Source organism: Numenius arquata, chromosome 2, assembly GCF_964106895.1.
Source record: "Numenius arquata chromosome 2, bNumArq3.hap1.1, whole genome shotgun sequence".
NCBI classification, from domain to species: Eukaryota; Metazoa; Chordata; class Aves; order Charadriiformes; family Scolopacidae; genus Numenius; species Numenius arquata.
Genome location: NC_133577.1, coordinates 63,179,249 through 63,199,777, shown reverse-complemented (window position 1 = coordinate 63,199,777; position 20,529 = coordinate 63,179,249). Strand labels below are relative to the sequence as shown.

General features: G+C 39.9%; 1 protein-coding gene across 1 annotated transcript in view; it reads left to right on the top strand.

Moving 5' to 3' along the window:
* PTPRO (protein tyrosine phosphatase receptor type O) overlaps positions 1-20,529 on the top strand; it is a 151,849-nt gene that overhangs the window by 67,407 nt on the left and 63,913 nt on the right. The window contains 1 exon segment of the mRNA XM_074168585.1: positions 20,001-20,274. Within this exon segment, the coding sequence (XP_074024686.1) occupies positions 20,001-20,274 (274 nt within the window).

Here is a 20,529-nt window from a genome sequence, read left to right as displayed (position 1 = left end):
TCTTGATGCAGCCCAGGATGCGATTGGCCTTCTGGGCTGCAAGTGCACATTGCCTGCTCATGTCCAGCTTCTCATCCATCAGCACCCCCAAGTCCCTTTCCTCAGGGCTGCTTTCTAATACCTCATCCCCTAGTCTGTATTGATAGCAAGGATTGTTCTGGCCCAGGTGCATAACTCTGCACTTGCTCTTGTTGAACCCCATGAGGTTTACTTGAGCCCACCTCTCCAGCCTGTCCAGGTCCCTCTGGATGACATCCCGTCCCTCTGGTGTATCGACAAGACCACACAGTTTGGTGTTGTCTGCAAACTTGCTGATGGTGGACTCCATCCCTCTGTCTATATCATTGATAAAAATGTTGAACAGTACCAGTTCCAGCACAGACTCTTGAGGGACACTACTTGTCACTGCTCTCCATCTGGACTTAAAGCCATTGAGTACTACCCTCTGGATCTGACCATCCAGCCAATTCCTTATCCACTGAACCGTCCACCCATCAAATCCGTACCTCTCCAGTTTGGCAAGCAGGATGTCATGGGGGACCGTGTCAAAGGCCTTACAAAAGTCCAGATAGATTGGACAAATTGTCAAAGGCAGAGAGCAGATATTTTTCCATTTAAATCAAAATTGGTAGACTTGAATTCTTAGCAGTCATAGGAACTTACAGAATGAAACTGTAGTGATTATGGATGACTTACAGTTCAGATGTAGATTCTAGACACAGAACCTGCTTTAGGATTTGAATATTGAGTAATCTGGAGTTGTTTGGATTCAGGTTTAGAGAGGAGCCATTCACAAAGACAAGAGACAAGCATGGATTTCAGTGTGGGAAGAGTGGCGTTCTCACTAATCTTTGTTAGCCACTAATTTAATAAATTATAAAGCTTTAATTATTATTAACAATATAGAGTCACCAAAACATAAAAGAGAAACAATTAATTTACAATTCTATATTCTTATGTTACTGATACCCAGTTAGGAGCTGTAACTCCTGGCATTCAACTGAAGCATAGAAAGCTGCTCTCTCTGTCCTTCCTCCCCTTTTGATGATAGGAACCATCTTCTCCTCCTCTTCTTCCTCCTTTCTTTGCTTTGGAAGAGCAGTGTGGTTGCCAGGGATTTCTCCTTTCCTGCCATCCTGTCTCAACACTCTCGCTTCTGTGAATTTTGCATCAAAAATTACCCTCCCTGTTTTGGCTGAGTTCCGCCATGCCAATCGTTCTGTATGCAGGAAAGAAAGAAATTGCTACGAAATAGGTGGTTTGATCCAACTTTCTTGATTCCACTGAGACTGGGCTAAAGAAATCTAGTTACTGTGATTTCAGCTTTATTATTTACCTTCTGTGGGGTCTTTAACCATTCATTTAGCTTATGATAGTCTACAGACAGGCATTAGCTCACCTACCCATCCCCTAAGCTAGCAGGAAGCTATGCTAGCGCAAACCCCATGCTAATATACTTGACCTCTCATCAATGTGGATGACCTTAGCATCTTATTTATCTCAGTTAAATAGCGTTTGTCTGGCTTACAGTTCCTGTAAAGTACCATGCAAACAATTCCTTCAGGTGTCTTGGTTACTACTCTGTCTGTAGAACCTCTTAAATGGGTAATTGCCACAGGAGTAGAAAGAACACTTTAAGATTACTAAGGGCCTTTCAGGAACTCAATATTGATAGTTAATTAAGCTAGGTAAAAATGTCTGTTAGTTAAGGGCATAGGTAAATTTAAGAGATTATATATTGCTTTTTCTCCTGTTTTATAATTAAAATCAAGTCCCACAGAAGATCTACGCCTTTTGAATCCTTATCCATCCCCCAGCAAAGTTCCTTCTCTTTGTTACACCCTGCTATAGACCGTTGGCGTAGTATGATACGTTTAGCATAGAAGCTGCTATACGTTGTCTTAGACTTTGTTTGCTTGTTAGGTGAGTGCTCTACATTTTTGGCAAGAGAGCTGTATTGTTGTTGCTTTGCAAGGCAATCATGCAACGGGAGGATTGTGGTGAGCGGGGAACCTCTCTCTCAGCCTGAATCTCTCTAACTAGAGCCAACCTTGAGGCAGATTGTCCCCTGAAGACACAGGTATTGCTATTTTGGCTAAGTTCTCACAGAGGAATTTGCCTGAATGCTGTTCTGTCACTCTTGTTCAAACAGCGGTGTAGGTGATGTAAAATTAATAAGCTGCATGAGTCATATACACATGATATTGTATTTATAGCATTCTTGTGAGGTCTCATTAACATGTATTAGAAAAGTGCTTTGAAATTCTCCAGTGAAAGATATCATATCACAGAAATACAGAGCATTTTCCAATCTTGACATCAGCTCTAATCAGCTCTTCAATTTAAATTGTCTTGATCTGAACTTCAGTTTGGGATCCTCTCCCTCAGGGTGGTAAGGAGGTTACAAGACTGAAATGCTCCCAAACTTCTTCAAAAACTGAATGAAGATCGAAGAAGTCTGTGGCCTGGGCACTTCCCACGTTACATTTGTACCACAAACCATGCAGATTTTCTCTAGTCTTCCCCATTCAGCAGCAATACCAACAGCGGAGCTACATAATCAACCAAGAAATATTCTTTCATTAGTATTTGTTAGCATAATAGCTGGGAATTTTGGCTCAAACAGTCAACCAAAACATACTCCTTTGCTACCAGAGTGGGAGGAAGCATGGTGGGGGAGAGAACATGAGTACAAATTGCCTTTTCTCCTCCACTCTCATTTGTTCTCGGTACTGGGCGGGCTTGCTGCCTTCTGAAAGGGAGGGAGACAGAAGTAGGGAGTTAAGGCAGCAAATTGGGATTAGTCACTGCAGCAATCATGCATAGAGGAATATATGATTATTTCAGGCTGAGTTTTCTTGGTCTCTTGTCAAAAAGCATAGTTTCTGTGCACAGGGTAAGTGGAGAGTTACCAGAAAGATTTTTCTGTGCCACCATTGCTGACATTAGAGAATAATTTCACAACTGAAAGGTTTTTAAAAAAAATAATTTGAGGAGTTGTGTTACTTCAGGTCAAGGTCTTGCGTGTTAAGTATGACATGCTTCTGCACAGAAGAGAGGAGATAGAAACCTCTTATCCTCTTGGAGAGCAAAACAATGAAAATTAAAATAGATTCATTATCCCATAGCTGTGCTTGATGCCTGCAGTGCAGACTGAAGGAGCAGTGAGAGCTCCTGGTAGGACTGGAAGCCCATTGGGCTGGTTGCTGTGAGCGTTGGATGAGGTTCCCAGCTTGGTCTTCAAAGGAGTAGCATCAATCCATATCAGTCAGGAGCAAGTAAAAAAAAAAAAGGATACAGAAGAAAGAGAGAGAGATTGCAGAATGCAACACAGATAAATCAGTCAGATACAAACGACTTATGTTTCTAATCCAGTTTTTTAAAATTTATTTTAAAGGTGAGGAACGTGGGAGCAAACCACATGTAAGTTTTATATGAAATTTGTTTCCTATTTATATGTTTTCTAAATATATACATAAAAAGGAGGAATTCTTTTTTATTTATGACAAGACAGTGTCACGTGCAGGGAACAGTAGGGAAAGAAGCAGAAATAGGTACTTGTGTCTCCTGTTACTGACAGAACAGAAAGCAGGTGTTTTCAACAATATGGAGAGACTAGCATCAAGTAACAGTTGCAAAAGTCTTTGGGGAAAACGACAAAAGATTCATCTGTGTGGAATGACCAGTGACAGGATTCAATAAATAAAATGACATCATCAAAGCCACACAGGAAACTTATTAGAAATACTGAGTGTTCAATTCAACTCTCTGTTTTCTAAGAATACAGGAGCTGAGATAAACCAAAGTCAAGGGTAATAAAACATTTATAAACAGGGCTCTAAGAATATGAGCAATACATCCACCTTGAAAACTTATAAACAAATTTCTGTAGTGAGTAGGTGTAGCCTTCCACTGGAGCCAGCGGAGAAGGGAAGAGCCTGAATGACTTGTGCTGTGCATCTGTCCCTGTGTGGCAGCCCGGGGCAGCCAGCTGAGCCAGGGAAAGGCAAAGCCGAGATAACGAGAGCTTCAACATCTGCATGTAGTCAGAGCTGACTGCGCTGTGTGGATGGAGCCCCCAGATTTGATCACCCGACATGTAATAACAGTTCTGACTAGGAGGGGCTATTATTCAGAACAAATAATGCTGCGTCAAGGCCCTGATGTTTCTCCAGTTTCTAACATGACACACAGTCACTAAGTAGTCCTTGCTTTTATGAACCTTGTGCTGCTCCCACAGCAGAACAAGCCCTCCTTCTCTTAATCGAGAGACAGAGAAATGTCTTTAACTTCTCAGATTACTGAGTCAGAGGTCTTTTTCCTCCTCCCCCAACTTCCTCGCTTCCTCCTTCTGCCGGAGATCACTGTAGCAGGAAAGAAGTCAAACACCACACTTACTGCAGATAATTACTTCCTGGATGGTATCGTTTTTCTTTTGGATATGCTGCCTGAAAGTTAAAATCTCAAAGAAAAGGAAAAAAAAAAAAAAGAAAAAAAAAAATCTGAGAAGTATTTAATTAAATCCCTCTTGAAAAAAAAATCTGTCTTACCAGGGCAAAATCCTTCTTATCACTTTTTGTGTATGTAGAATCAATTAGTTATCATAGTTGTAACTTCTTCTGTCCTTTGAGGAGTTTTGTTTGAATTATAATCATTATTCTGTCTGTGCTCTTGGTCTTTTTCCCTAGATCCTCATTCTGAGCTGCTTTTGCAAAAGCATGCTGGAATGTCTTGGAATAGCTAACATGAAATACTTAAAATGAAACAAAACAAAACCCACTATGTAAGATCTGGATATCAAATATGTTCCTAATAATTTTTCAAAACATAAGTTCAAGTTTTTCAGCTTCAGGTAAGACACTTGAGTTCTCTTAACAAATATAAATCAACTGCTAAGTGATTTAGCCTAATACTGCAAGAATCACGGTTTTGCCCATGGTATGGAAGTCATTAGGGCCAGATTTTTATGTCTCTGAAGGTACAAATTGGTGCCAGTGGGATTTTGGAAAGCAAAAATTTATATACTGGATCTGTAAATAGCTTTAAAAATCTCAGAGTGCTTTTTATCTACTGCAAAAAACTCTGCCAGTACTTTGCCTAGCCATGAGGCCAAGTCAGTAACGTGTGGGTTAGCCACAGAGAGAGGGTTGGCACACTACTGAGACTGTGTTGAGATCACAGCTTCCCTGGGGTGAAATAAGGAAGGGTGATCTTGCCGTTAACCTGACAGACTGGGACCCAAGGGGAACAGACTGGATTCACATTTGAATGGAAAAGGTGGCTTTGTTTCCATCCTCACATCTGAAGCTATCAAACTGTGCTGTAGCAGGTGATGATGAGAATGGTATGTTTTTGATTTCAAGCTACATTCATGCCAGATTGGATGATTGTTTTTTTTTCTGACCCGCGTCTGAATGATAGCTACTGGCTTTTCTAGGACAGCTTAATAAAACAGCATGGTCTTTATTTTCCAACTTCTGTTTTACCATGTGTAGATGCAGACTGCTTTTTGCTGGCAGAGGTGTGGTTTTGTGTCATTTGGAATTATTTGTAATGTGATTGTAGCAGGAGAATTCAACCAAGAGTGGGGCCTCATTGTAGGAAGTACGATTTTTTCTTTTGTTGTTATTTAATTTGATATGGTAGAAGGAGTTGCTCTGTTAGCACTTAAAACTTACCAGTAAGTAATGGCTCATAGGCTGAACTGGCTCCAGTGCACTGTCCTGCACCAGGCGCAATACTGGTCCTAGTTTTATTTCTCAGAGCTGCAAAAGGAGAAAATTACTAAGTGAAACGGGTATGATCTCCAATCTTTCTTTAGATCTCAAAAGTCTTCTGTTCCTCCACAAACATATTGTCAGGCTGGGGGACTAGCGATAGGGAGAGTCTGGGAAAACAGTACCTTGTACCTCGTAGCAGTGTGAAGAGAAAAATTTTGAGGAGCCCAGATGTGCTAGTATGAGCCACAGAGACTCATCTTACGAAATTAAATTGTTACGTGCTCATAAAGATAAGTTTGAATTGAAAAGCTGTCCAGGACTATAAAGATGTAGCTCTTTCATTTTATTCTTGCTTCTGTGTGCCTTGCTAACAATCAGCGCGGTGCGATTTTTTGATTTCACACTTGCTAATTGCTATGTGTTTCAGGAACATGTGTCAGTTTTGTTTCACAGCAAGAGCCCTAATCGTGAATGACTCCTCGCCGCTGCTGTGCGCTTTCAAATCTATTCTAGGTTAGTTGAAAAAGTCACACATTATGACAGTATGAAGCACCCGGAAAGAAGCCTGTTTTTATGACAGAGGTGAAGACGAGTTGCACTGTAGCAGTGTGAATTGAGAGAATAATAGATCTCCCAAATCTGTATTCATCTGCACATGTTACTTTGTACATAATGGGACTTTCATCTGGCTCAAGGAATACGGGGCAAATTATTTCACAAGGATGATATGTCCTTGTACTGTTTCTCCAGTGAATTGGACACAAATAGGACTTCCATTGCCATCACTCATGCATGTCTTTTTTTTTTTTTCCTCCCCTTTCACATAGAGACAAACAGGAAAAAAAAACAAAACAACAAAAACCAATATTTCTTCAGCTTCTGTTTTTACTGTGGCAAATACTAAGACATTCCTGCTCTTTGGAGCATGATCTCTAGTGTTTGGGTCTAGTCTTTCCTATTTATGCTGCACTTGTGTGCGTCTTTATAAGGACATTGATGTTTTTCTCTTTTTGGTATGCAAAGTGTGAGAACTGAATGAAGAGCTTATAGGGCTAATAACATGAGAAAGAAGAATACCGTCAAGTGGATTATAGTTTATTCATAAACATGCAAATACTTAATGCAAGTATGAACGTTCACTCTTTCACACACATACTAAGAGATGTATTTGCAACAGCAGGGATAAGCAGAGCATGACCAATTTGGTTACCATAGATAAATACATTTTTGCTTATAGGCTGAGCTGTGGTAACTGATTGTGTTTATGATCCAAATCTTTGGGGTAATTTAAACCATTGATGGTGCTTGAAGCGAACTCAGAGAATGCACCCAGTCTGTTACCGCTGGTGTTTCATTAAGCTGTCTCTGGAGAAGCTGTCGCTTGCAAATGACTTTTGGTGCTGTGAGATGTAGGGAGCTCACAGCACTGTTGGATGATGAGTTTCTCCTCTGAAGAAAACACGATGACAACACTGAGCCATAACTTTCTTCTGTGTGCTGTCAGCACTCTTGGTATCACTTGAGAAATCATCACAAGAACATGCCTGGAGTTGCAATACTTAATATAACCTATTGTCATTTAGCCACCCAAAAAAAAAAAAAAAAAAAGCAACCAACAACCAGACACCAAACCTTCTTCCTCCTCTGCTACTTTACATTTCTGAAGGCTGATGGGAAACAGCTTGGTCAGCAGCACAATTCTGTCTATAAACTCCCCTGGCACCTGAGTTAGGTGGCAAAAATTACCTTGGGAATAAACTTGAGCTGAGAGACAAAAATGTAGTTTGGTGTTGATACTATAGGGGTTTCATTGCTGCATGGGCACATTGGAGTGGACGTTGAGGAAAAACTGAAAGACACCAGTAAGGACCTGGTGGAGAATAAGTCAAGAATGTATTTAAAATTTTAAAAAGCTGCAAATAACTAACAGAAACCACTCGTTTGGCTTGGTTACCAAGTAGCTCCCATAGCCATGAGGGCTCAAAGTTGCCAACGTGCATGTACTTGAATCTGTCTGATGGGTAGGTTGTGTACATATGCGTACATAAAGGACCATGCTCTGCAAGTGGAGAGATTTAAAGGTGCACAGTTGACTTTTTAAAAAAATATCTTGGTGCCCAGCTCTAATTTTTTTAAAAGATCTTGTAGGTACTTATCTGCATTGTAAGACACCTATATACATTTACAAAACTGATCTTAGTGACTTTTCATGGTCACATGTGGAAAAAGAAGCACCTGAATTTTGGTATTCTGAAGTACTAGTGTGCTCACAGGAGGATCATGAAAAATGTTTTGGTTCAGTCAAAGAGTTGGGCAGGAGCTCAGGCAATGTGTTTATTGCTTGAATTTTGAGTACAGGAATTGATGAGATAGGAGAGATTTGTGTATTTGCATTGCAGGTATTGAGAAATGACCATACTGGCAAATGGCAGCCAGCCAACTAGACTAATATATTTTTTTGCCTGGATTAGTGTAATGCAAAATGACCAGTGCTTATATGTGGAAGCACCGCTTGCTGTGAATCAAAGAAAAGGCAAAAAAATCCATGTCATCATCACCATCCTTCCCTTTCACTGGCGACAAAAATACTTCATAAAATGGGAGAAGAAAACAATGACATAAACCAATGCATGATGAACTCATATCTAGAACTTAATCAGGAAAGAAAATCATTATCACTTTTAAAATGTGCATTTTTTATGTCACAATAATAATATTATATATTGCATTTTCTAGTGACCTGAAAGCTTTTTATATTACCAATGAGTTAATGCCTATGAAATAAAGCTCAGTAAATATTTACTGTGGGGTATGTCTGGGAAAGGTCATGTTGACTCATTTAAGGTCATGCTGTTTATAAAATCATCCTTTTCAGAAGGGACAATAAAGGATTAGCATCCTGAGTTAAAATGGGAAACAGTGTTCTAAAATTATATATTTTTGTTTTATAGTCAATTCTGCTTATGGGAACAGACTTCCCATTGACAATTTCCACACCCCCTTTTCTCAGTTGACTTTCACCTCTCCGTGTATTAAGCCATCTCTTGCCTGGCTAGCCATTGTCATGCCTGGGAAAAAGCTCTGTCAGGTATTAAAAGGTAACTATATAAAAGAAAGCTAATGGCTACGGTCCATTTCTATAAATTCTGCATTCAAATGGTTTGTAACTGCCAAACTAGCTAGAAATGTAATCTGTATGCCCTCCATTCTATTACTGCTGAGCTACCTCAGCCTAACAAACTAGGCTGATGAATGTATTTATAAAGGTTTGTCTGCATCCCTGTTGGCCACTGAATAACTGCCAAGTGTAAAAACCATGTGACAGCAGCAAGGAATAATAATTTATATGAAGATAACACCAAACCTACAGAAAAGGGTTCTCAGCATCACCTAATGAACCAAGACTTTTATTATCCTCTGAATGACTTTTTAGCAACCTCACATCATAAAAGATACAAAACAAATTAGAAGCAAGTTTCAGGGGTTTATTACCCTTTGGCAACTCAGGAAAAGAGACCTTGATCTCGTGATTGATTCTTGTACACAGGGCCAGCCTTTGTCACGTAGGCAGAGGATTTATGAACATGCTTACATCTTTTGCTGAGTAGGACTTTTGTATGCTTAAAGTTATATGCCTTGCTCACTCATGGCCATCATGTACTTTTATACTGCTGAAAAAGAGACTAGCTAAGCAAAATGTAAACTGTATAGTATCAATTCAGACAAAAAAGATTAGGAGCCATAATGCATGAAAATGGCAATACAAAGTTGAGTTGCAGCTGCCATCATACCATACACAGCCGATGTTTTTGGTATCATCTGACTCTTGGTGTTTAAAAAGAAGGTGCACAGAGAGAGAAAAGCATCTGCAGAAGGCAGTTTGTTTAATCTTAAGTGGATAAATGAAATTCTTCAGATCCATTTCTCCCTCCAGAGTACAGAGGGAACCTAGATGATGAGATTTGACTGTATGCCAAATTTTTAGTTTGATAAAATGAAGTCAGATGAGGCCCACACCAAGTACAGAAGTCTCAGCGTAAAAGTTCTGACCACTGAGGTCCCCTCACTTTGAAGGTAACAGGATACTCAGTATTTTAGTTTTACACACAGAACTATGCAGAATATTTAAGCAAGTTCTTATGATAGCACACAAGTGGATTCCAACGAAGGGTAAATGTGGTGCCTGTATGTTAGAGCAGAAATAGAAGGAATTATTACTTTCCTGATCTGGTAGACGCAGTTGCAGAAGATTCTACTTTGCAAGTTGAAGCCAGTAAGCTGCTAGGAGAGGACATTGTAGAAGGATTGTATCTTACCACAAAAAAGACATTGCGGTGCTGGAGTGGGTCCAGAGAAGGGCAACGAAGCTGGTGAGGGGTCTGGAGAGTGAGTCTTATGAGGAAAGGCTGAGGGAGCTGGGATTATTCAGCCTAGAGAAAAGGAGGCTGAGGGGAGACCTTATCACTCTCTACAACTCCCTGAAAGGAGGTTGTAGAGAGGTGGGGGTCAGTCTCTTCTCCCAAGTCACAGGTGATAAGACAAGAGGAAATGGCCTCAAGTTGCACCAGGGGAGGTTCAGATTGGATATTAGGAAAAATTTTTACACTGCAAGGGTTATTAAGCATTGGAATGGGCTGCCCAGTGAAGTGCTTGAGGCACCATCCCTGGAGGTGTTCAAAAGACAGGTTGACATAGTGCTTAGAGACATGGTTTGGTGATGTGGGTTTTTGTTTTTGTCAGAGTTAGGTTGATGGTTGGACAAGATGATCTTAAAGGTACCTTCCAACCTAGACAATTCTATGATTTCATGAAAGCCATATAACACTCAGTAACCTGGACTGTCATCCCTCTGATAGGTAACAGCATTCGATTTCCCCTGGCCGGTGTCTCCCTCTGGACAGGTGTGGTGGCACGTGTTACATCTGAAAGGACTTTACCCCACAGTTGAGGATCCTGACTCCCCCTCCTAAGCTCTTTGTGTTCGCTCCTCTCATTCGCTTTCTTCAGGTCAACCTGTGGCAGCTGTACTAAAAACTAAATGCTTGATACACTATGACCAAATTAATCCTGCTAGAGTTATCCCCACAGGGGACGGTGGCAGTGACAAGTTAAGAGTCTTTGCAGCGTTAGAGACTTCAGTAGTGTTCATGACTACTGAGCAGCACACTGCCAGCAGTAGTGTGATGGAGAACTCTTCTGTGGGTAAGAATTCATCAAATCAGTACAAATGGCTGAGCTGAGCCTAAAGCCACATTAGAAATGAATTGAAAATCAGGCTGCAGCAACAACTGAAATGTTCTGTGTGGATTTGCAATTGACCCTGTGCTATACAGAGAATTACAGAGCTCATCTCTTGCTAGTAATCAGGGAAATGGCACTGGCTCCTTGCCTTTCTGAGCACAGATTGGGAAAAAGCAAAAAAAAACCAACCACCAAGCAAAAAACAGCCAACCCCCAAAAACCCTAACAGAAAATACTTTAGCAAGGAAAAAAACCCCAACACATTCAGCCACAGGAACTATGTATAAATAACGTGATAAAATCTCAGCAGGTCATCTGGTCAGCTCTTGACAATTTAGAGAACACATGAACACAACAGTGTAATCAAAGGGCAAAATATCAGGTTCTACTTGGACCTGAAAACAAAATGAACCTGCACTTGAGCCTGAGTAAGCAATCTTTCAAGGGATAGCCATAGCCACATTATGGCTATAGCTTGGGGCAGAAAGGTAGTAAGTATTTTGGAGCACGGAATAGGGAGACTGGTGATCTGGATTTATACATTTTTCCAGACCATGCCTGTGACCTTTGAAGAAAGGGTGGTGGGTGTTTGGGGCTTTTTTCCTGGGACGTTGAGGGGAAACATTCACGGAAAAATGAGTGGCAATAAGGCAGACCACTTGTTCAAGGTGAACTCTGGGCCAAACTGAAGTTAGCAGTTTAGATGGGGATAAAATGTAGCCCACATCTGCTTCTAAATTCTTCAAGTCAGAAAAACTGATTTGAAACAGCAATTTTTATTTTTGTTTTATTCTCTAGTAGTTTCAGAACATATTTGAAAAAAAATAGAGTTTTTGAAAATATTTAAGAGCATTTTGGTTCCTAATTCCCTTTAAAATCACTTGGAGTTATGGAACAAAGAGTTAGGCTATCCCCTATCTATAAGTTTATTCATTGGCGTCTAGTCTGTTCTCTTATTATAGATTAATACAGGGGGGAAAGTCTTGTTCCCTTCTACCACTTTCCACTAAGTTGCTTTGTGATTTCAAATGAATTGGATAACCATCTTGGTCTTCAGTTTCTCAGATAAACAAAAACTCTACCTTCCTCCAAGCTGTGCTCTTTGTAGATAATGCAAATAACAAAGCATTGCATTCTGTCTTCACGAGCTAGTTCACATGTGCACATACTAAGGGTGTATATACACCCTATCAATTCAAAATGAAAGCACTTTCACTTTTGTAGTACCCACAAGGCTCTGTCTCTACCCCTCCGTCATACTCTCTACCAGAGCACGTAAGACGAAGTTCAGCTGACACCAGTCCAGTTCCTCTCAGCTGCACAGCCGTGATGGAGCATGCCATGGTCACAGTTTTCTAATGGTGCAACATCAGTTTTCACGTTCTGTTGAACATCAGAATTTTTCTGTATGGCTTTCTAATGTCACCTTTCAGCATCAGTAGCTGTTCAAAGCTGTTTCAGCATTAGAAGCTTATATTACAGACTTCTGTCATTTGCACAGGTGAATTCACAATTATGGAGCTGAAGAACTAAACATCATGAATGAATTTGTCCTTCGTCATCCAGAAAAGACATCTCCTCCAGTATTCCTTCTCATCTACCATAGGGCACTTTGAAATGTAAGACACCTCAAAGATCATTTGACATCATGGAAAGAGAGATTTCTTTCTAACAATCCAAGTTTTTCAAAATCCACATTAATTTCTCACTCGCTCTGTCTTCTCCTTCAGCATTTTCCTGGGGTGATCTGTTCCTCCTTCTTTCCTCTATGATGGAGAAGGAACTGAAGTATAGTTGGATGTGTTTTGACCTGTAGTCATTGTGCTGTGAAAGCACTTACTCTCAATTGATGGAGAGTATGTACATTCTTAGGATAATGTATATGTGGAACATACTGTTCAATTAACTCCTGTTCCTAGAAAGTAATCTTTCTTTTCCTTTCCCCCTAACTTCTCCTATTCGGAATTTAACAGAGGAACCACCTAACATGACCTCGTCTTCCCACCTGGCCTAGGTACAACTCTGATCATTTTACATTTGTTCAGGTAGAAAATTACTGTAACTATACTCCCAAAGACAGAGAACAAGGGTTAACTGGAGAATAGCACTACAAGGGCCAGTTTGACAGAGTTAAAGGAATTGATGAGGTGATTTAATGTTTTCTGTGCCCTTTTTCTGTTATTCATATACAAGCTCAAGAAGGAAGATGTATTTTAATTAAAGCACATGGTTCATCTGGCATGTGTATTTGTTTGGGTACGTCCACAAGGGATGGCTGAACTTTAGTTGCAGAGGCTCCAGAAAAGTCTGAGTGGGTAGATGAATGTGTTCATGGGAAGGGGATCAAATTCCTATTTTCTTTCAGGACACTTACCCTTTTTGACATAATTTTACTACTAGAGAGAAGCTAAAAACCTAGTGTGGAGAGAAACCGAGCTATATCATCCCAAGAGGGAATTCCCGTTGTATTTGGCGTGTATATGTGCTGTCATGATCCATAATAGGCAGAAATACCATCCAGGAAGTTCTAACCTAGTTTTAAACTTTGTCGGCATCAAGGTCTCTGAATCACTGTGCTTGGGTTTTGCCCTCCCCAGTTTGCACTAGAAAGATGGGATAGAAGTATATATTTAGCAATAATGTGTTAAATATTGGATATACTAACAAGGTGATACATAAAATATATTAGCCTTACTGAGTTCAAACCTTTCTCTTTCACATATTTAGCATTCTGGCATTTACTTAATGCTATCCTAGTAGCAGTTGACAGTGTCAAGAAAGAGTTCCTTCCAGATTATTAACTTTAGAATGGTAGCAAAACATGATGGACTGTACCTACAATATTGACATTAGCTTAAAAAAACACCCTCGTATTCTGCACGCATGTGCAAAGACAGGAAAAAAAATACTTGTCCCTTTAAAGCTGTCTCCCAGAGCAAAGAAATGTTGAAGCTCATTTATAAAATATTACTAGCAGATTGCTATTACTGGCTTTTTAAAACTGAGAATAGCAACAGGGCTGAGGACACTATTCATAGAGCAGAATGCCGGAAATGGTGTGTTAACCTGAATCAAACATCATAAATTATTGAGAACTGATGCTTTTGCTAGCTTTTCACTTCTTAAAATATTCCTTTTTTGCATGCAAAATCTTGAAGATAAGGGTTTCCATCTCTGCCATGGAGTATTTCTTTCAAAGAGTACTTATTAAGGGAAGTTCTCTATTCAACCTGTGGAGAACTGTAGATAAAAACAAAAGCCTCAGGAATAAATATCTTTATTTTCAAGAAGTCTTTCCATTTTTGTAACAAGTTGTTACATTTTTGTTACAAATGAGCATGAGTGTAATTTTTGTTCAGGCTTTTGAAGACCATTTTAAACAATCCTCTCCTCTTGCATCAACACTCCTCAGGTCTGTCCCTGCTCCAGAATTCACTAGAGCATGTGGAAAGCTCAGGACGTACTTTCTTCCCTAAATTCTATAAGGATGACTTTGCCTTTTTTGTTAAAACTATAGCATCTAAGAATGATAGCTAATGATTCTAAAGAAGCCTCGATGTGGGGCAATTTCCACCCAGTTCTTATCTATGCTCAGAGAGGATCTTTCTCAGGTCACGGCCCTGGGAACTGCTTTTCTGAGACTGCTTGCATCTTTTTGTGAAACCATATCAGTTTCAGTCATTTGAAATGTGTTTTTTATTGACAGCCCTATAAACAAGAGTGCAGAGCCTGGATATGGAGCACAGACAGCGCAGAGTTTGATGTTGCAACATTTAGCAGCAAGTACTCTGAAGAGCATGAGCAGGGAGCTGTGAAAATAAGAAAGATATGGTTTAGGGCTGAGCCAGGTCGATGATGCAGTAATGATGGAAGCAAGGTGGGAACCTGAAGGGTCATCTAAAGTAAAGATTTAAGTATCAATTCATGCTTCAAAACAGATAAATTGTTTGAAACCAGAGTCTGTTGCCTGCTCTGGATGGTGACTTCACATTCCAACAGAAGGGAGTTCTTTTTTCTAGCTATGAAGTTTTGGAAGGTAGCTGAGATCATCCCAAAACTGAGAAGTCTTTAGCCTGCAGAGAAAGACAGAGACAGGGACTTTTACAAAACAGAGTAAACGACTACAACAGTTTAATAGGCCAGATTTTTACTCTGTTCCCTGCACAGTGACTCAAATGAAACAATAAACTTCCAAGAAGTGCATAGTAGACTTACTGGATGTAGGATTCTGGTTTCTGAATAAAATGAATGTTTACCGTTTTTATTGTAATTGTTCTTCAGTATCATTTGTGACAATCAGAGGAAAAACATACATTAAGAAACTGGTGCAGAAATACTGTGATGTGACTTTTATGCATGCTTGGCAATACTCTTTATTTTAGGAAGTTTCTTATATGTTGTCTGTGGAGGTACCACAGCAACACTATAGTAGAGGCGAAGATCCTGAAATCTTTATTCTAGTCCTATCTATGTTATAAGGCTTGGGGTCACTGCACTCAGTGACAGAGAACAGCAGGAATTTTGCCCAGCCGGGAGCGCAGGCCCTTTGGCTGTTCAGTGCACTTTCAAAAGTAATTCAGATCTGAGATGAATCCGAAGATACTCTATCTGAAAAGGTCATCTTGGCTCTCAGTCATTCCATTAACTACCTAAAACTAAGTAAGATGAATCTTGGCGAGAATGAGTCATCATGTGATTTAGAATGAAATTAGCACTATTGGTCAACGGAAGAAAATATATCTGAGTATAATAGTATCACTCACAAAAATAGCCAGTATTTCATCCAGGAGGTCTGGATATAGTGTTCAGTATTTTTTTGTAATACTTGCATTGCTATTATTTTTGACACCATTATACAGTAGATGATCATAACGGTACTTTTGGCATATGTAAATCCTCATAGCTTCAAAACTTACTCCTGTTTTGGGATTTCAGTTGCCCACTTTGAGAACTCTGTTGTGTTCAGGAATGACTCTATAATTGCTGGCAGAAGTTGGATTTGTTCAGGGTCTTAGTTCCACTTGTCTAGCATTAAATAACGTGATGCAGTTACTAGTACCAGTACTGCAGAGGTGATGAGCATACCGAGCTCCTCCTAAAGTCAGCAGAACATGTAACTACTTGCCACTTTTGATAATTGGGTCTTCGCCCAATGTGTTTCCACATGAGACATTCAAAAGCTAAAGTACGTAAAATTAGTAGCTATTTTGCAACTTTGATCTCTTCCTTGTGTGTAAAACTTACACTGTTATGAGGGAATAAACTGAGGGTGTGGACTTCTGAAAAGAGAACTCAGATCTGCTGCACCCCATTTATTTTCCTATTACTCTTTGAATATTGTTTGTTTGACGTGTTGCATATCTCCTTGCCTCCCCCTCCTTTTTATTTTAATTGGGACCTGGTTATTGGCTGGAAATTCCACTAGCATGACTCATCCCTGCACTGGAAATGACTGTGAACAGGCATCACATTGTGGGATTTACTCCCCCCGCCTTTTTTTTTTTTTCCTAAGTGCTTTAGCATGGCACGAGCTTGTAATAATAAACTAGGAAGGAAGTTGGAGCTAATAATTTGGTTCTGAATGCACAAGCCCTGCCAAATTTCCCCACAGGCATGAAACAGCCGCTCAAGCTGTGACACCAGCAAATTAAATCCTAGAGGTAGCTGACCAGAAGTAATGAAATGTGTATTTACCATACTGATGCTGTCAGTCCTAAGACACAGTGGCTTTACAATCTAGTTAAGTGGGGCATGTTTGTCACTTCCAGTGGTGTTTAGAAAAAATACTCAGGTTTGTCCGTAGCCTTCTTCCCAAAATCACAAGCCCAGTGCTGAGTGGTAACCCTCACCTCATACAACACGAACAGGATGCCCAGAATGGTCTGTTCTTTTAAAACACTGCCAAAATGAAATCCATATCCCAAAGGAGATAAGTGATCTTGTCTTATGACATGTTAATTGCCAAGCCTTTTTATTCATCCCTTATCTGCCGCTTCATTCTGTAAACCAAACCTTAGAGCTGAAATGAAAGGATAAAAATTATTTCTGGAGCCAACGGGTAATAAACAGCAGATGCCTCCCACAAACCATGTGTCCCATGCATGCAGCAGTTTAAAAGCCTGAGCACGTACAGGTGTGTGGAAGAGGGTCACAATCAGTGAAAAGAATAGGTACCACTCAGGGGAGGGATGTATTATGCAGGTGGGACGGATGAGCCACACAGCTACTAAAGAGATGTCACTCAAAAAATGGCTATGCATCATGGCAGCAGTGGTTCAAAAGCATCCAGACACAGGCGCACGAAGGAAGGAGGATATCATTTCATGATCCCCGCATGCTTAGGAGGTAAAGGACTCGGAAAAGGCTATTTTTGCCAGTTAGGTGTTGTCATAGGTAACAATAGCATATGCCTGAGAAGTTTCTATGTATTTAGCTAGCAGAGGCATGTTATGCTAATTGTGTGAGAACTATTGAAGAAAGTTAGTGGATCATTTGCTGAATGGTACTTGCTGTGAATTCAAGAAAACATTGTGAGGGGAAAAATGAAAGTACAGTGTTTATCGTGGTTAATACAATACCTATGGAAGAATCAAAGAATAAAATCACATCCCATACGAGCAGTCTCTGAAAGCATCTAATTATATCCTGGGAATGTCTATAACTCTGCAATTATATGCTTAATTTCCAGTTGTACTTGATTAACATCACAAATGATTTATAATACCACCAAACACAAGGAGCTTGCTTTGAACTGTTGGCACATATAAATTTGTTGGGCTCTTTTGTCTGTCTTCATAGCAAGGTAGGCACATTGACTTAGTATCATACGATTCAGTGGCAAAGCTGAGGGAAGGCTAGAGTAATTTTAGAGACACCACCATTCTTTTTCTTCTAGTGAAGCATCCAAACACAAGTCTATGGAAGGTCAAAACTCACTGACTTCTATGGGGTTATACATGCACTTCAAGCTTAACGTGTAGAAATCAGGTCTGTCTTTCCTTGGTTGGACTTGGAAGACAGCCATGCTTCTGGAAAGCCAGTCTGTGGATGCCTTCCTTCTCCTGTCTTCCCACGTCAGGTGAGCTGAAGTAGGAATCGTCCCACATTTTCTTAGTGCAGGGAGAATGGGGTGGAAGAAGGATAAGAGAACCACTACTTGGTTTTGACCAGATCTAAACATAATCCCCAGTTAAAGGTTTGAATCTGTGTGGATCCAAATACTGGAGCAGGATTTAAAGTAAAATACAAACATCTTGAAATGTGGTACTTTGATCTACTCAAGGCAAAGCCTGTTGAATTCAGCTGAGGATAAGGAAAACACATGGAAGCTTTTGCATAATTGTAGTCTTGCACTGTAAACCTTTTGCAGCAGTTGCTCTGCCATCTGTGAGAAATTACCCAGAATTCCACACCAAAGTATTCATCCATTGATAACATTGGCTTATATCATTTTAGCAACTTAAAAGTCATTTTTAAAAAGGCTAATCAAAGCAAACGTCAAATCAGCAGCTGAAGTTGCATTGCCTCTGTTTTTAATCTCAGACTTGAAGCTGTCTAGACTGGTTATCCTATTTGGGCTGGATTTATTGTACATTTGTTACCTTGTTCTCGTGTTGGGTCAGATGAGTGATTTTTTTTTAAGTCCTTTCTTCTCAAGCCTATAGTTTTGCCTGTAGGGCAATATGACCTTTGGTACACTGTGAAATCTATGACCCCAATGACAAAAGCATAAATATATGTAAAGGGAAACTGTTGTTATTTAAAATCTTACAATTCTTTGTTCTTGGGGTGGGGTTTTTTTTGCTTTTTTTTGAATGCGAGGATTTGGCAACACCATATGTGTGAATTCCAAATAGGGAGCCTGGCTCCTGCAGCATAAATCCAAAATAGATTATTCTCATGGAAGAATCCGCACTAAACAAAACTACAAGAAGACAGGAGGTAGCCAAGCTGCTAGAATTACTCTCTGAAGGAGGTGTCTAGCTATTTGGTCCAGCAACAACTTGACTGAATAAGTTGCAAACTAGCCATGATTGCTCGCCCTGCCCTCCAAATAAAGTTCTCAGCCGCTGGAATATGAAGGAGAAAAAGATACCACGGAGTTGGGAATTGAAAATATCAGCTATTACAGTTTTTCACTGGAGGTAAAAAAATTCTAAGCAACAGCATGGCCTATTAAACAAAAAAGCAACTCTTGATTAAAGCTTGAACTTTCCTTTCTCATTAATTACCATGAATCTGTTTTGAAATTCCTGTAGAGAACAAGTGCTCCTTGCCGACAGCTGGTTTGCAATTAATAAAAAGGAAAGTGTTTTCAGCTGGCAATGACTTAACATGCTCATGATATATGAAAACAAGGTTAAATTGCTCCTTTCTCTCTACTACTAATAAAAGAAATATTGAAAATGAAATGTTGTAGTTTAGGAAATGAAAAGTACCAACCAAAGCCATGGTGCTGAGAGCTGCTTATCACCTGGTACTTGCTGGAACAGGCATATTTGGAAAAGCTTAGTTAGTGCCAAAAATAATTCTTCAGTTGCAGGCTTGCGGAATATATTGCATTGAAGAATATATGATCCTGTTTCTGCAAGATAAAAGAGTCTTGATTTAATCACCTCTTTTGGGGGGATTTAAATGACTTACACTTTGTGGTTTTACTGGAAATCCTCTTGCCCCTGATACCCTTTTTAATCTCATCCTTATTCTGCTCCAGTCCACCTTCTGTCAGGAAAGAAAGGTGGAGCCTTTGTTCCTCGGGATGGAAGGGATGGAGTAGTCAGAGCATCAGAAAGCATGCAGCAGGAACCAGCCTCCACTGCAGAGAGACTGGCCTGATAATCAGATGCCTGTGGACTTTGGCAGACTGTGAATTGTATTCTGAAAAAAAAAATTGCTAGGGTTTGATGTTAAATGTCTTGCAGAATATGAAACATAACTTTATAACAAGTATAATGTGAGTACCCTATGAATAACAAGGGAAATGGGTAAAAGTGAAATAATAGATTTTACTTCAGCAAAGTCTTTGTTCTTGTCTTGTAGAATGCAGAACCTTTCCAGGTTACTGTCCGAGAAGACAATTGTATCATTGTCTCCCTGGAAGCATCTGATGTGGTGAGCTCATCCTCTGTATATGTTGTGAAGATAGCTGGAGAATCCAAGAACTACTTTTTCCAGTTTGAAGAATTCAATAGCACTTTACCTGCCCCTGTGGTTTTTAATGCCAAATACCATGGCCTATATTACATAGTAACTCTGTTGGTAGTGAACTCAAATATGGTTTCCAAGTCAGCAAGATCAATCACTGTGTTAACCAGTAAGTAACACCTTATTCTTTTTTTTCTTCTATTTCTTCTCTTTGTGTGTGGTTTTATTCCCCAGAAGTCCTTCTTGTGGAAAATGGTGGGTGGGTTTGTTTATTTCCTTGTGTGTAGGATGAATCCCTGTGTAAGAACAGTAGGCAATTTGCATTGAGAAGCTTGTGAGTGAAAATTCACAAGGTCTGGGCAAGAAGAAAGGGACAGCTCTGAGTTTCCCCTGGGTGACCCTTCCTGAACACTGCCTGGTGGGG